We start from the raw sequence: 17,529 nt of genomic DNA, 5'->3' as shown, positions 1-17,529 counted from the left end.
CCTCCTACAACCATGCAGTACAGTGTACAGCCAGTAAGATATTTATCTGTTACACTGGCGGGCCCCGGTGGCAATACATTAGTAACTAGTAATTAGTTACTTGGAAGAGTTCCAGTGTTGGATAGTCACAGCCAGCTAGCTAACATAGCATCTCTCTGTTGAAGCTGGGTGCTTCAGTAGGCTAAACTAGTTAGCTGCATTTGCTAGCTAAGAAAGTGAAAAAATAATTATGAAATATAGCTGTCTCTCTCTCTCTCTCTCTCTCTCTCTCTCTCTCTCTTGCTCCTCCATTTTTGAAGAAATTAATCTGTTCAAAGCTGAGACAACTACTCACCACATTTTATGCACTGCAGTTCTAGCTAGCTGTGGCTTATACTTTTAGTACTAGATTCATCCTCTGATCCTTTGATTGGGTGGACAACATGTCAGTTCATGCTGCAAGAGCTCTGATAGGTTGGAGGATGTCCTCCAGAAGTTGTCATAATTACTATGGTAAGGGTTTAGAACCATGAGCCTCCTAAGTTTTGTATTGAAGTCAATGTACCCAAAGGAGGATGGAAGCTAACTGTCCTTCGGCTACACCATGGTGCTACCCTACAGAGTGCTGTTGAAGCTAATGTAGATCTTCATTGCAAAACAGTGTGTTTTAATAAATTATTTGGTGACGTGAACATATTTTGTATAGCTTTATCTAAAAAGGATAACTTTTTTAATGTTAAATTATTTTTATTTTTATGGCATTTTCTGGGGAGGATGGTCCTCCCCTTTCTCCTCTGAGGAGCCTCTACTGATACATACAGGATATATTGAAGCCTCCTGGTAATAATTCTACTCTATAATATATTGTTGTATGGTTTTATTAATGAGGTGGAAATGTGTCACATTAATGACTTGTTTTGTTTGATGCCGGTAAACATTTTATGCATGAGAGAAGAAGCTCTGTGTTGTGTTCATCAGTGAAGGAAACGTGTGTCCCAGAATGATATAAATCCCATATTGATAACATTGATTTGCAAGGGGGGACTTACTGGAGTTGTGGTATAAAATGATCATAATTAATGAGGGTATTAAAGTATCAGAGCCTGATTCTCAGCCTTTGTATTAATGGTCTGTATTAATGGTCCTTGGGAGGGTTTCTGGACTGATCATTGACAACACTGCACCAATGTTAATTAGATGAGGTTTCGAGAGCCAGGCTGGGCTGCTGCAGCCATAGTGAACTGAGAAGACACAAATTGACTTCCCCTTCCCAAAGGTGAGGGTCTGAAATGCTGATGAAAGGGCCTGTGGAAAATAATCTAATTCATTTATTCATATCCAAGCAGAAGTGCTGACACTCGGGTTCAATGTAGGAGAAAGTTTTGGACTTCTGAGAGAGGGGGAGGTAAGAGGGGGAGTGGGAGATTATTTGTGTATGTTTAGCCATAGTAGGTCCATTTTCATATTTGATTATTTGATTAAGTATGTATTCCGTGTCTTATCTTTCCTCCCCATCATAAGCAGAAAATGCAACTCAGTTTCATGGGGTTTCATTAGTCTAGGCAAGCGCTGCAGGAAGTGGAAAATGAAACCCCATTTTTTTGAGTAGCCTACATTTAATTTTAGAGCTATAATTGTAAGTGACAGCTATATTTTTATTGAATAGCTTAGGGATCTTTGTCTTAATGTTTACCTTTGTGCTAAAACTACAGGCAACCTCAGTAAAAATTGCTTTAAGATGATATGGCAATTCTGGTGGGATTACTCTCACAGATTGAAAATGACAAAAGCAATCTGTTCTTTTTAAAGTTACTCTCCAGTGTTTCCAGATTTCTATGAAATATGACCTATAATTATTTACAATATGAGTGAAATACATGTAGTTTTCCTTCCATAAAATTGTAATTGAGTATGTTAAAAAAGCAGTTTTCTGTGTTGGAATGTTGTGGGCGTACCCCAACAACAGAATGGTCAAAGGTCAAATAGGGGGTGCTTATATTTGTTATGTTTCACTGCATATGGACGTGGGTAACCTGTACGAGTGTGAGGTCTATATGGAAATGGAAATGTGTGGCCGTATACCGGTCAAAAATGTTAATGGGAGTAAACCACTGATTGGCCAGATCATTCTCCTCATGAGGATGACATCATCCTCCATGAGGAAATAGCAAGCATTTTTGAAAAAACTGTTTGTGGGTTTTTTTTGTGTTTTTTCTACAATTTATGCTTTGGCCACAAATACGAGTATAGGATAAGTCAACAACATTATTTATGTATGTGTTAACAGAATATGAGCTTTTAAATGTGAGATTTTCACTGGATAGTTACTTGAATGCTCTCTAAAGCCTGGGGTAGCTGTCAGGATGGAGGAAATGAATGCAAAGATATTGCCTAGTTCTGATTCATTCAGAGTATCCAGTCCCAGTGCAATACCATACTGTAGATTTACTAGTTGTAGGTGGATAAACGGTCACCAGAGACTAGAAACATGTTCAAATCTATTAGCTGTATTATTAAAATGTGTTCAACTTAATGTACGATCTGTTTATTTAAGGACTGTGTGCATGCTTATGTTAACAATTAGATAACGGTGTCATTTGTGAAAAATCAAACAGGACTGTTTGTAGGCTGTTGCCTTTGAGGAAGGAAAGAATCAATGAAAATGTACTACTAACACTGTTAACCTCTTAACAGGCAACTGCAGTGGAATTCACTATAAGAATTCTGTCATTTCCATCTGTTTTTCTATTTCACCTATTGGACCTATCAAACTGATCCTGGTATGACTGAATGATGTTAGTGATTAATTAATGTATGATATAGGGTTGACAGGACCCTTACTATGCATCTCATCTCATGACGACCAATCTTTGAGGTCTTTGCACCAATGACCATTAGCACACTGACATAAAAGCGTTATGTCATTGTATAGTGCTGTCCATTGAGAAGCCCACTGGTGTTTCCAGTGCAGTGGATTTCACAGATGGACTCAATACCTCCCCAGAACCTCATTCATCACCATTACACCCCTCTCTGACAGCAGTCTACCCCATGAAGGTTGCCCACAACACTGCACAGTCGGCAGGAGATAGACAGTCAGCACACAGGTGGCTGTTAGAGCAGAAATAAAACCAAATAACCCCTTGTTAATAAGTGATGACATACAGATATCGAATCAGCAATCTTTACAAATCTCAGATAGTTACCCAGATCTGAGCAAACCATATTTTATGCCACTTAGTGAATACATTTCCCATGTAGTATAGACACAAACAGCCCCTGGGCCTTGAAAACATGGAGGTGTCTGATTGCCTTCATTTGCATTTGGTTCTTCATTTGCAACTGTCTCAGTGAGATTGGTCAGGCCCTGCCTGCTTCGTTAAAGACGTGTCCAGGTCTGTTCTTTGATGTTGAGAGCAGAGGCCTGATGCTGTACGCTGGCGGAGTGCCTTGCCAATGTTAACTAGCTTTCCTAGTCCCCACAAAGAGGGTCTCTCCAGTCGTGCTGCACTCGCTGTCAGACTGCCTAATTGAATCGGACACTTCTGAAGCAGCGTTGAAACAGACCCTCTCCGATCGTAGTCCATGCTGGGGTTCCACCTGGGAATGTCTGCCTGTGATGACGGGGGGTTTGGCTTTGGAGACAAGGCCATGGAGTGCATGTTATTACAAAGGGTTCACACAGCAGTTATGTCACTTGTTTGATAGCTTAATTATCATGTAATATCCCTATGCAGCAACCACACTCACAGAGCACATCACTGAACATTAAACCAGAACATAGACTTTGTTTATATTAATATTTATTTTCATCCTAATGGCATTCTGTGTATTTGTCATGCTCATAATTGATTATGGATAATGAGTGACACTCTGACGGTCAGTAAACTAGCTCATCATTCTCACGGGATTATGAAAATCATCCTCTGGCTGTATCTAACAGAGAGACAGCTGTGAGAGTTGACAGTGTACCGTATTGTAGGTATTCACTGGGTTGGACAGACAGAGAGGAGAGACAGATAAGAGTGTGTGTTAAATTAAGCTACTGTATATAGATTTTGTGAAGCAATTGTAATTTGTGACATACAGTCTGTAGTATGATGTATGACAATGATGATTATACATTTTGGTGTGTAGAATAACATTTGTAATGAATTTTAAAAAAATGTTGCATCATGTGCATGTCAACTCAGCCTGAAACATTCCAACATCCATCTGAGTGTGTATCCATCTAGTAACTCCATGTCTCTGTCCCCACTCAGGTGCTATTTCCCATATACTGTGGCCTACTGGCTGGCTGGCGATGGTATTGAAAGATTCCAATCATTGTCCTTCAATGTATGGAGGGCGATCTAATGAAGAGTCATAGGAGATTTAAAACCCACTTCTACAGACTGTCTATTTCATAGTCCTAGTCCAAATCTAAAATGCATTTACCACTTAGCCCACTATTACTACTTTACCTGCCTTGATTCTAAATGTATGTTGTTTTTATTGTATATAATGCTATTTTTCCCCCTCAGTAGAGCTTTGAGATAACCTTGCAATGAAAATGTATTATTATTATTTGCCCTTGGATTACAGGCATTCTTGTCACAATGTCTCCATAGTAACCAAGGAAAGAAGGATGTAATATCTGCATGCAACACTAAAATACTTGACAATACCTCTACAAGAGGCTGAGTTTTATAATGTGTTCAGACATTTGACTCTACATACATTTCATCAAGAGAGTGTGCAAATGAGTCCAGTCTTTCAATGGACATGTTTTGACAATAGGTATTTTTATCATAAAACAGAAATGTATAGTTAGTTGTTGAAACATACTATAGAGGCTGTGGGTTGGATTATAGTCTCTCTGGTGTATGAAGGTGTATAATTGCCTTTGATTATGTTGTGCAGTGCATGTGATGACAACACAACAATACACACCCGTGGCAAGCATTCTCCTTCATTTGGGAATGACTGTATTTACACCATAGCCAAAGTAAATGTTGCCTGTCTGAAGGTGGAAGGGTATTCATGCAGCCATTTAGATGCCTAATATTTAGAAGCCAATAATAGCCTAAGATACTGTATAATCTAGCCTACTATTACTGGACTTGATCCATATAGCTTGAAACATTCAACCATCCATCTGTAATCCATTTAGTAACTCTATGCCTCTGTCCCAATTCCAGCGCTTTATCCTATATATATGTGGCTTACAGGCTGACTGGCCATTGTATGGAACAATTCCAATCATTGACCTTCAATGTATGGAGGGAGATCTAATGAAAAGTCATAGGCGATTTAGTCATCTCTCAAGAGCTGAGTTATGGAAATCACCCATATTAGGATGACCATCGGTGCTATGATCATCTGACTGTTGCACTGCCTGGAGTTTGATAAACGGCATTGGCACTTGGACTGGAACCGGTGCTATGGTCAGATGACATGAAAATAGAGCGCTTCGGCCACGCACACCAGTTGTGGGATTGGCATTGAAAAACAGAAGCACATGCGGAAAAGTACCTCATACTGACGGTAAAATATGGGGGAGGATCTTTGATGTTATGGGGCTATTTTGCTTCCATAGGTCCTGGGGCCCTTGTTAAAGGTCCAATGCAGCTGTTTTCATCTCAATACAAAATCATTTCTGGGTATCAATTAAGTACCTGTGATTATTTTCAATTAAAATGGTCAAAAATAAACTAAAATGGCTTCTTAGCAAAATGCAATTTCTCCATCAAGAATTTTGATGTCACCAGGTAGTCCAAATCCCCACCCAGCCAAACAAACTGAAGGTTCAGGCGATCTTTTCAAACAGATCTTACACTAAAATTACATTATCATAATTTGCACAATTTCATAGTATTATTAAAAACTCATTGAATAGAAATATACACTGATTGTACAAGACATTAAGAAGACCTTCCTAATATTGAGTTGCAACCCCCCCCCCCCTTTTTGCCATCAGAACAGCCTCAATGAACTCTACAAGGTGTCGAAAGCTGGCCAATGTGGACTCCTTCCCACAGTTGTGTCAATTTGCCTGGTTGACCATTGGGTGGTGGACCCTTCTTGATACACATGGAAAATTGTTGAGCGTGAACAACCCAGCAGCGTTGCAGTTCTTGACACAAACTGCTGGCACCTACTACCATACCCTGTTCAAAGGCACTTAAATATTTTGTCTTGCCCATTCACCCTCTGAATGGTACACATACACAATCCATGTCTCAATTGTCTCAAGGCTTTGAAAATCCTTCTTTAACCTGTCTCCTCCCATTCATCTACACTGATTGAAGTGGATTTAACAAGTGACATCAATAAAGGACCATAGCTTTCACCTGGACTCACCTTGTCAGTCTATGTCACATGTGTCAAACTCGTTCCACAGAGGGCTGAGTGTCTGCCGGTTTTCACTCCTCCCTTGTCTTTGATTGATAAATTAAAAATGAAAACCCCAAAACCAGCAGACAGTAGGTCCTCCACAGAATGAGTTTGACTCCCCTGGTCTATGTCATGGAAAGAGGTGTTCATAATGTTTTGTACACTCAGCCTATATAAAATACAAGAAAATTGCATGTTTGACTACACTGTCCCTTTCAGGTCAACGGCATCATGAACTACAAAGTACCAGCTAATTTTATCCAAAAACCTGGATGCCTCTGCCAGGAGACTGACACTTGGCCACAAGTGGATCTTCCATCAAGACAAAAACCCCAAGCACTAATCAAAATCGATGAGTATTGCTAGAGTATCGAAAACAGGGGTGTCAATAATTTTGACCCCTATCTTTCTGAATTTTTTCAAAAATGAGCAATTGTATTAGAATAAAATAATATAATTTCACAAATTTGTTTTGCATAGAAAATAGCTCTTTATTTTATAGTATTTTTTGCTCATCTTAACCAAGGGTGCCAATAAATCCTAACAAAGCCGTTGTTTTGTGTGTTTTTCTTGAGTTCTGAGCTCAGTGCAATGTAAACTATGCCCTCTTAAAACATTGACGTTTTTTCTCAGTGGTCCCTAAACCAAAAAATATTAAGACTAAAGCAGCTAAGTATAACAACAGGTTACAAGCCCTCCTCAATCCAGTTTTCTTTACAGATGCAATAGCTTTCCGAAGAAGCCCAATGTGATCTGTGCTCTCACCATTCCTCTGTGTGTCTGCTATAGAGAGCGCTGAGATTGCTTGCCCAAATTTCTGTCTGGAAGAGGAATGATGAAAGCAACATGCAATAGTAGGCTGAAAAAATACTGTATTAAACCTCAATATTGGACTTTTATTTCATTGAAAGTGGGCTACACTGTTGGTTAACACAGACATGGAAGGGTTATACACACAGCATTGGGCAAGCTCTTGAGTAATTCTAGAGTGGCGGTGGAGCCGTGGTCAGACAGGAGTGTAGTTTCTAGTTTTATGAACGGTGTATTCTGGTCTTATTTTATCTCAGTTGTTTCCCTGCCGCGCACTTTATTCACGCGCTCGCATGCACACAGACCACTCCTTTTGCGTCCCCGTTCGTTCCATCTTCATCTAATCCTCATTTCCTCCCTCCACCTCCCTTCTTCTGCCTCCTCCTCTCTCGTGTCGATGCGAGAGGAGGAAACGCTCATTTGATTTCATTCGTGAGAAGTCTTCGAGTTCTCTCACGGAGAAGGACATCGAATTATTCGTGGAGGGCAGAGGACCAAATCGGTACCTGCCTCGAAATTCGATGACGGAATCACCCAATGAGCGTAATCTATCAAACCCGGCATAATCGCGAGTTTTTTTTGCCGTGTTTGTGCACCTCGGTAAACGGGATTGTATGCACAAAGAAGATAAGCATTATGACTTTGAACCCTTTGATAAAAGTATGGGGAGAAATGGCTGGGTGTTCATCTATCGGTTTACAGTGATATAAAGCGCATCTTGATCAATATCCTATTATCACCTGAAATCTGCTATTAGAATAGGAATACTATTTTATGATGTGCTTACAGTCTAACGTGTTATGGTCAGCATGTGGATGCTCATTTGTTTTGTCTTGAAAGAGACCAATTTATTCCTTGTCACTGAAAGGAAAACCGCACCATGGGTTGGTGCTCCTTGAATAGTCTACTCACCTCTGCACATACCTGTCACAGAAGGCTACTGCCCGGTTTTGGAATTACAATTGGATTTAGATAAATTCTATAGAACAACCCAATGGACAATTACTCACATCTACAACGTAAGTGTGCATTTTATTGTTGATACTGTAAAGCCATGTCATCAATAAGAAACTGTATCTAATGTAGTGAGCAAATGATATAATAACAAAATATTGCACCTCACTCAATTGATCACTGTTACCAATTGCAAGATTCTTATGTTTTATGAAGATTATGTTCACATTTCACATATAGGCTAGCAGTGAGTTCTGGATAAAGACTTGGTTATATTGATATTATAATTGCATACACTACCGTTCAAATGTTTGGGGTCACTTAGAAATGTCCTTGTTTTTGAAAGTAAAAACACATTTTTTGTCCATTAAAATAACATCAAATTGATCAGAAATACAGTGTAGACATTGTTAATGTCGTAAATGACTAATGTAGCAGGAAATGGCAGATTTTTTATGGAATATCTACATAGGCGTACAGAGGCCCATTATCAGCAACCATCACTCCTGTGTTCCAACGGCACTTTGTGTTAGCTAATCTAAGTTTATCATTTTAAAAAGATAATTGATGATTCAAAAACCCTTTTGCAATTATGCTAGCAAAGCTGACATCTGTTGTGCTAATTAAAGAAGCAACAAAACTGTCCTTCTTTAGACTAGTTGAGTATCTGGAACATCAGCATTTGTGGGTTTGATTACAGGCTCAAAATAGCCAGAAACAAAGAACTTTCTTCTGAAACTCGTCAGTCTATTCTTGTTCTAAGAAATGAAGGCTACTCCATGTGAGAAATTGCCAAGAACTGAAAATCTCGTACAACGCTGTGTACTACTCCCTTCACAGAACAGAGCAAACTGAGTGGGAGGCCCCGGTGCACAACTGAGCAAGAGGACAAGTACATTAGAGTGTCTAGTTTAAGAAACAGATGCCTCACAAGTCCTCAACTGGCAGCTTCATTAAATAGTACCCACAAAACACCAGTTAACATCAACAGTGAAGAGGCGACTCCAGGATGCTGGCCTTCTAGGCAGAGCTCCTCTGTCCAGTGTCTGTGTTCTTTTGCCCATCTTAATCTTTTATTTTTATTGGCCAGTCTGAGATATGGCTTTTTCTTTGCAAATCTGCCTAGAAGGCCTGTATCTTGGAGTTGCCTCTTTACTGTTGACGTTGAGACTGGTGTTTTACAAGATGAACCATGACTACACTGTATTTCTTATCAATTTGATGTTGTTTTAATGGACAAAAAAATAGCTTTTCTTTCAAAAACAAGGACATTTTTAAGTGACCCCAAACGTTTGAAAGGTAGTGTATATCCAGTATTAGTCTTTCACTAACCTACAGTATAGGTTACATCAGGCTTGATGTTTATATTGAACCATGAGCCACTGTATGTTTGTTCCCCAGGTGCCTAGGCTACTTGTCCCTGATATTCATGATTGACATGATTGCACCTCTATGGTATCATAGCTATTCAAGGTGAACCCTGATCATCTTAGACAATTGAATGAGGATATGGGTCTATTTGTAGTCCCATAGTACAATCCAATTTCAATCCAAATCAACTGTTTCTTAAATTGATCAATTAATGAGAAGACCATGAATTTCCTGGTGTTCATATGAGTGGCATAAGCAGGTCACTCTAACTGATACTGCAGTGCCTTGATACAGGTCGGCTTGTGTCTAAATCCTGTTGCAACCTATAGGAATTGATCTGGTTAGATATCCAGTCAATGATACAGTTTCATAGTGAAGTAACATAATGGCGCCGGAGGGGATGGCTGCCGTTTTACGGGCTCCTAACTAACTGTGCTATGTTTTTAGTTTCTTTGCATTGTTTGTAACTTATTTTGTACATAATGGTGCTGCTACTGTCTCTTATGGCCAAAAAAAGCTTCTGGACATCAGAACAGCGATTTCTCACCTCGAACTGGATCCAAACTGAATACTTTAATGAGTCAGACGCAAAGGATATACTGCTTCCCCGAGACTAGGCCCAAATCCCTGTCATTCGTGTGAAGAAAAGACTGAGAGAATTCGTCGGAGAGTGGGTAAACCACCTTTACCATCAGTTATTTTGGCCAATGAGCACTGGAAAATAAACTGTATGATCTACGATTGAGACTATCCTACCAACCGGACATTAAAAACTGTAATATCTTATGTTACACCGAGTCGTGGCTGAACGACGACACGGATAATATAGAGCTGGCTGGGTTTCCCGTGCATCGGCAGGAAAGAACAGCTACTTTTGTTAAGACGCGGTGTAGGGGTGTGTTTCTATTTGTCAGTAACAGCTGGTGCGCAATGTCTAATATTATAGAAGTCTCAAGGTGTTGCTCGCCTGAGGTAGAGTACCTCATGATATGCTGTAGACCACACTATCTACCAAGAGAGTTTTCATTTATAGTATTCATTAGCCATCTATTCACCTCCACAAACTAATGCTGGCACTAAGACCGCACTCAACGCGCTGCCTAAGGCCAAAAGCAAACAACGTTGCTCCTAGTGTCCAGGGACTTTAATGCAGTCAAACTCAAATCCATTTTACGTCATTTCTACCAGCATGTCGCATGTGCAACCAGAGGGGAAAAAAACTCTAGACCACTTTTACTCCACACACAGAGTCACATACAAAGCTCAACCTCCATTTGGCCAATCTGACCATAATTATATCCTCCTGATTCCTACTTACAAGCAAAAACTAAAGGAGGAAGTAAAAGGGACTCGCTCATTACGGAAGTGGTCAGATGGCGTGGATGCTACGCTACAGGACTGTTTTGCTAGCACAGACTGGAATATGTTCCAGGATTCATCCATTAGCACTGAGTACACCACCTCAGTCACCTGCTTCATCAATAAGTGCATTGACGACATTGTCCCCACAGTAACCATACATACATTTCCCAACAAGAAGCCATGGATTACAGGCAACATCCGCACCGAGCTAAAGGCTGGAGCTGCTGCTTTCAAGGAGCGGGACCCTAATCCGGACACTTATAAGACATCCCGCTATGCCCTCAGACAAACCATCAAACAAGCAAAGCATCAATACAGGACTGAGATTGAATCCTACTACACCAGCTCTGACGCTCGTTGGATGTGGCCGGGCTTGCAAACTATTATGGACGACAAAGGGAAACCCAGCCGTCGAACTGACACGAGCCTATCAGATGAGCTAAATGCCTTTTATGATTACTTCGAGTTAAGCAACCCTGAAGCATGCATGAGAGCACCAGTGTTTCATACGACTGGGTGATCACGCTCTCCGTAGCCGATATGAGCAAGACCTTTAAACAGGTCAACATTCACAAGACCCCGGGGCCAGACAGATTACCAGGACGTATACTCAGAGCATGCGCGGACCAACTGGCAAGTGTCTTCACTGATACTTCAAATCAAATCAAATCAAATTTTATTTGTCACATACACATGGTTAGCAGATGTTAATGCGAGTGTAGCGAAATGCTTGTGCTTCTAGTTCCGACAATGCAGTAATAACCAACAAGTAATCTAGCTAACAATTCCAAAACTACTACCTTATTTATAGACACAAGTGTAAGGGGATAAAGAATATGTACATAAAGATATATGAATGAGTGATGGTACAGAGCGGCATAGGCAAGATACAGTAGATGGTATTGAGTGCAGTATATACATATGAGATGAGTATGTAAACAAAGTGGCATAGTTAAAGTGGCTAGTGATACATGTATTACATAAAGATGCAGTAGATGATATAGAGTACAGTATATACATATACATATGAGATGAATAATGTAGGGTATGTAAACATTATATTAGGTAGCATTGTTTAAAGTGGCTAGTGATATATTTTACATAATTTCCCATCAATTCCCATTATTAAAGTGGCTGGAGTTGAGTCAGTGTGTTGGCAGCAGCCACTCAATGTTAGTGGTGGCTGTTTAACAGTCTGATGGCCTTGAGATAGAAGCTGTTTTTCAGTCTCTCGGTCCCAGCTTTGATGCACCTGTACTGACCTCGCCTTCTGGATGACAGCGGGGTGAACAGGCAGTGGCTCGGGTGGTTGTTGTCCTTGATGATCTTTATGGCCTTCCTGTGACATCGGGTGGTGTAGGTGTCCTGGAGGGCAGGTAGTTTGCCCCCGGTGATGCGTTGTGCAGACCTCACTACCCTCTGGAGAGCCTTACGGTTGTGGGCGGAGCAGTTGCCGTACCAGGCGGTGATACAGCCCGACAGGATGCTCTCGATTGTGCATCTGTAGAAGTTTGTGAGTGCTTTTGGTGACAAGCCGAATTTCTTCAGCCTCCTGAGGTTGAAGAGGCGTTGCTGCGCCTTCTTCACGATGCTGTCTGTGTGGGTGGACCAATTCCGTTTGTCTGTGATGTGTATGCCGAGGAACTTAAAACTTACTACCCTCTCCACTACTGTTCCATCAATGTTGATAGGGGGGTGTTCCCTCTGCTGTTTCCTGAAGTCCACTTTCAACCTCTCCCTGACCCAGTCTGTAATACCTACATGTTTCAAGCAGACCACCATAGTCCCTGTGCCCAAGAAAGCGAAGATAACCTGCCAAAATGACTACCGCCCCGTAGCACCAACGTCGGTAGCCATTAAGTGCTTTGAAAGGCTGGACATGGCTCACATCAACACCATCATTCTGGAAACCCTAGACCCACTCCAATTCCCATACCGCCCCAACAGATCCACAGATGATGCAATCTCTCCTGCACTCCACACTGCCCTTTCACACCTGGACAAAAGGAACACCTATGTGAGAATGCTATTCATTGACTATAACTCAGCGTTCAACACTATAGTGCCCACTAAGCTCATCACCAAGCTAAGGACCCTGGGACTAAACACCTCCCTCTGCAACTGGATCCAGGACTTCCTGACAGGCCGCTCCCAGGTGGTAAGGGTAGGCAACAACACATCTGCCACGCTGATCTTCAACACTGGGGCCCCTCAGGGATGAGTGCTTAGTCCCCTCCTGTACTCCCTGTTCACCCACGACTGCGTGGCCAACACGACTCCAACACAATCATTAACTTTGCTGATGACCCAACAGTGGTAGGCCTGATCACCGACAACGGTGAGAAAGCCTAGAGGGAGGAGGTCAGAGACCAGGCAGTGTGCTTCCAGGACAACAACCTCTCCCTCAATGTGATCAAGACAAAGGAGCTTATCGTGAACTACAGGAAAAGGAGGTTCAAACAGGCCCCCATTAACATTGACGTGGCTGCAGTGGACCGGGTCAAGAGTTTCAACCTCCTTGGTGTCCACATTACCAACAGACTATCATGGTCCAAACACAACAGGTCAGTCGTGAAGAGGGCATAACAACACCTTTTCACTCTCAGGAGAATGAAAAGATTTGGCATGGGTCCCCAGATCCCAAAAAATGTCTACAGCTGCACCATCGAGAGCATCCTGACCGGTTACATCACCACCTGGTATGGCATCTGCTTGGCATCCGACCATAAGAAACTGCAGAGGATAGTGCGCACACTGGGGCCAAGTACATCACTGGGGCCAAGGTTCCTGCCATCCAGGATCTATATACCAGGCGGTGTCAGAGGAGGAAGGCCCCAAAAATTGTCAACGACTCCAGTCATGGACTCTCTGTTACCGCACGGCAAGCAGTACTGGAGCGTCAAGTCTAGGTCCAAAAGGCTCCTTAACAGCTTTCATCAAATGGCCACCCCGCCTATTTACAGTGACCATCCATCAGTGACCATCCCTTTTTTTTACACTGCTGCTACTCGCTGTTTATTATCTATACATAGTCACTCTACCCCTACCTACATGTACAAATGACGTTGACTAACATGTACTCCCGCACATTGACTCGGTACCGGTACCCCCTGTAATAGCCTCGATATTGATATTTCATTGTGTTACTTTTTATTTTATTTAGTAAATATTTTCTTAACTCTATTGCTTGAAATGTTGGTTATGGGCTTGTAAGTAAGCATTTCATGAGCATGGCCTTATTTCCTGTTTTATTCGGTGCATGTGACAAATAACATTTGATTTGATTTGGAGTTGACAGCTTCCGTTTTGCATATAGTGCCTGGTGAAAGTCTACACACCGTTCACACACTCTTTTTGCTACCTTAAAAATTCAATCTAAAAAAGGATTCAATTTGATTTTGCTCCTGTTGATCTACACAACCTAGTCCACATTTTCAAAGTAAAATACATTTATGGTTTATAATTGACAGAGCAAAGTTGGTAGAATCTTATTTAAAATGATTCACAGCTGTAATGGCTGCTAGGGCTGCAAGTAGCCTAGCGGTTCGAGCGGCGAGCCAGCCACCAGAGGGTTGCCAGTTTGAATCCTGGGTCCGACGGGAAATATCTGGCGGGAATTGAGCTGGCAACTGGAGATTTTCTGGTATCAAATCCTAGATGCCATTGCTTGCCGTTGTGCCCTTGAGCAAGGGACTTACCCCCACACAGCAATAGTTCCTGGGTGCCCAGTGTCGGAGCACCCTGTATTTGTGTCAGTGGCGGTCAGTGAAATTTTAGGGCGAGGGCGGAAGATTTTTCTTTCAAAAGCATGGCCTTATTTCTATTACAGCTTATTGGATGACAAATATTCATATTCCATTCACCCAGTTCAATGTAACAGCGATAGGTTTAGGCTACTACATGATACTCTAATTTTCCCTATACCCATCATGAGGTTGCTACAACCTAGCCTATGATTTAAAGTTTTCAACGTAGGTACACACAGGTCGAGAGAACGATATGGACAGTCTGTGACATTCAATACTGCCTTGCAAACTCTTGCCTGCATTTAGCTGATATAGGGTGTAATCATTAGTCCAACAGTTGCAAACAAGAGTTTCTATTGGACAGATTCAGGCATGTTTATTCCTGTTTTGTTCCGTTTGCTTCCATTTAAGAAACGTTTTTAAACAGAATCGACAGAATGAATACACCCCTGATCATGCGTAAACACAGTTCACTTTCATAGCAGCCATGTTGTATTCCATCTCGCATCTATGCGCTCTCTTCGTCTAACCTCTTCCCTTCGCTTGTAGACTTCAATGCATCAGCTGTATGTGACCAGGCAAAAAAAACTTTCCAAGCCAAACCACTACACACAGCCTACATCGTTGTCACCATATTAGCTAAAGTAACGTCATAGTCATCATAGCTAATATAACTAATGCGTTAGTAAACCCGCTACAATCATAAAGTTAGTGTGCAGTCAGTAAGCAGTTACGCCGGCGGGCACCTGTGGCAATAATTTTGCAATAACAAAAGCTTACCTTGTTGTGTTTTTAAGTCATAGCTAGCTAGCTAACAGGGCATTCCTCTGTTTTAGTAGGATGTTTCAGTAGGCTAAACTAGCTAGCTGCATTTTCTAGCTAATTAAATGAAAAAAAGATATCTTTCTCTCTCTCTCTCTCTCTCTCTCTATTTTGTTCAAAACTGTTCAACTATTGTCTTTCTCTCTCTTTGAGTCAACTACTTACCACAGTGTATGCACTGCAGTGCTAGCTAGCTGACGCTTATGCTTTCAGTACTAGATTCCTTTGATTGGTTGGACCACATCTCAGTTCATGCTGCAAGAACTCTGATAGGCTGGAGGACGTCCTCGGAAGTTGTTATAATTACTGTGCAAATCTATGGAAGGGGGTGAGAACCATGATCCTCCTAGGTTTTGTATTGAAGTCAATGTACCCAGAGGAGGATGGAAACTAGCTGTCTTCCGGCTACACCATGGTTCTGCCCTACAGAGTGCTGTTCAGGCTACTGTAGACGTTATTTGCAAAATAGTGTGTTTTAATTTGTTCTTTGGTGACATGATTATATGTAGTATAGTTTTATCTAAAAAATGTAACTTTTTTAATGTTTTACAATTAACATTTTTATGAAATTCACTGTGGAGGATGTTCCTCCCCTTCCTCCTCTTGTGACAATACAGAGGCGGATGCAGGATGCAAGCAACGATGGTTTAATGAATACAGTTTACAGCAGCAACAGGACAGACAGACTGTACTCAGACGGAATCCGACCCAGGGACTAGGGCGCATCTTCCGATGATAGCGTGCTGAGAAATCCAGGGGAGTGTGTCCGGATGGTTAGGAGGAAGCACAGCAGATAATCCACACAAGGGCGGTGAGAGATGAGCACGGACACACGACACAACCTCAGAGAAGTAGCAACGATCTGGCAACAAGAAACACTGGTTACAGAACATATAAAGGGAAGATAAGTGATTCCAGCTGGCACAGACAATCAGGCCGAGATTGGGAACCACGCCCACACAAACACGGGAGAGAGAGAGAGAGAGAGAGAGAGAGAGAAAGAGAAAGAGAAAGAGAGAGGGAGGCAGTGGATTCATGAACCGTGACAATACCCCCCCCCAGGAACGCCTCTTGGCGTTCCCAGGCGAATTTACCTGTCGATTGAAATCATCGATAAGGGAGTGATCCAGAATGTCCCTAGCAGGTACCCAACTTCTCTCCTCCGGGCCGTAACCCTCCCAGTCCACCAGGTACTGGAATCCGCGTCCCCTCCTTCTAGAGTCCAAAATACAATTGACAGAAAAGGTGGGTTCCCCATCAACAAGTCGTGGCGGCGGGGGAACCGGGACCGGCGGGTTAATGCGTGCCTGAAACACAGGTTTTATTTTAGACACATGAAAGGTAGGATGAATTCTCCTATACGCCGGAGGAAGCTTGAGCCGGACCGCCACCGGACTAATGATCCTGGTGACTTTGAACGGGCCGATAAATTTTGGGGCAAGCTTGTTCGAAACGGATCGGAGTGGAATGTTCTTAGTAGAAAGCCACACTCTTTGGCCAACGACGTATACCGGAGGCTTCGACCGGTGGCGATCGGCCTTAGCCTTGGTGCGCCCCCACCCGGAGAAGAGTCTCACGGGCTCTGCTCCATGCGTGAAGGCACCTCTGGATGAAAGCGTGAGCGGAGGGAACAGTGACCTCGGACTCCGTACTGGGAAAGATAGGTGGCTGGTAACCTAAACTACACTCAAACGGAGAGAGACCCGTGGCTGCCACTGGCAACGAATTGTGAGCGTACTCAACCATAGAGAGTTGTTGACTCCAGGAAGAGGGATTCTTAGAAACCAAACATCGCAACACTCTCTCCAAATCTTGGTTGGCCCTCTCCGTTTGACCGTTGCTCTGGGGATGAAACCCTGAAGACAGGCTGACACTCGCTCCCAGTAACCTACAAAACTCTTGCCAAAACTTGGACACAAATTGGGGCCCCCTGTCAGAAACTACGTCCATCGGCAGGCCATGTAAGCGAAAGACGTGATCCACGACAGTTACCGCTGTCTCCTTGGCAGATGGTAATTTAGGCAAGGGAATAAAATGAGCCGCCTTCGAGAACCGGTCCACCACGGTCAAAACAACCGTCTTGCCCTGGGAGGGCGGGAGGGCGGTAACA

General features: G+C 42.4%; 1 protein-coding gene across 11 annotated transcripts in view; it reads left to right on the top strand.

The window, feature by feature from the left end:
* Positions 1 to 17,529, top strand: part of LOC112251575 (leucine-rich repeat-containing protein 7) — a 192,318-nt gene that overhangs the window by 60,084 nt on the left and 114,705 nt on the right. For 7 of the 11 annotated variants that reach the window (XM_042322160.1, XM_042322152.1, XM_042322155.1 and 4 more), the window contains exon 1: positions 7,565 to 8,183. The exons of 1 other annotated variant lie outside the window; for it this stretch is intronic. In XM_042322160.1, the coding sequence (XP_042178094.1) occupies positions 8,159 to 8,183 (25 nt within the window). In that variant the 5' untranslated portion in view covers positions 7,565 to 8,158. Of the gene's footprint in view, positions 1 to 7,563; positions 8,184 to 17,529 lie in introns of those variants that run through there. 3 more of the 11 variants (XM_042322161.1, XM_042322159.1, XM_042322156.1) reach the window with 1 other exon arrangement.

Source organism: Oncorhynchus tshawytscha, linkage group LG05 (genome assembly GCF_018296145.1).
Source record: "Oncorhynchus tshawytscha isolate Ot180627B linkage group LG05, Otsh_v2.0, whole genome shotgun sequence".
In the NCBI taxonomy this organism is placed as follows: domain Eukaryota; kingdom Metazoa; phylum Chordata; class Actinopteri; order Salmoniformes; family Salmonidae; genus Oncorhynchus; species Oncorhynchus tshawytscha.
The sequence above is the reverse complement of the archived record's forward strand: the minus strand, read 5'-3'. Positions and strand labels throughout refer to the sequence as shown.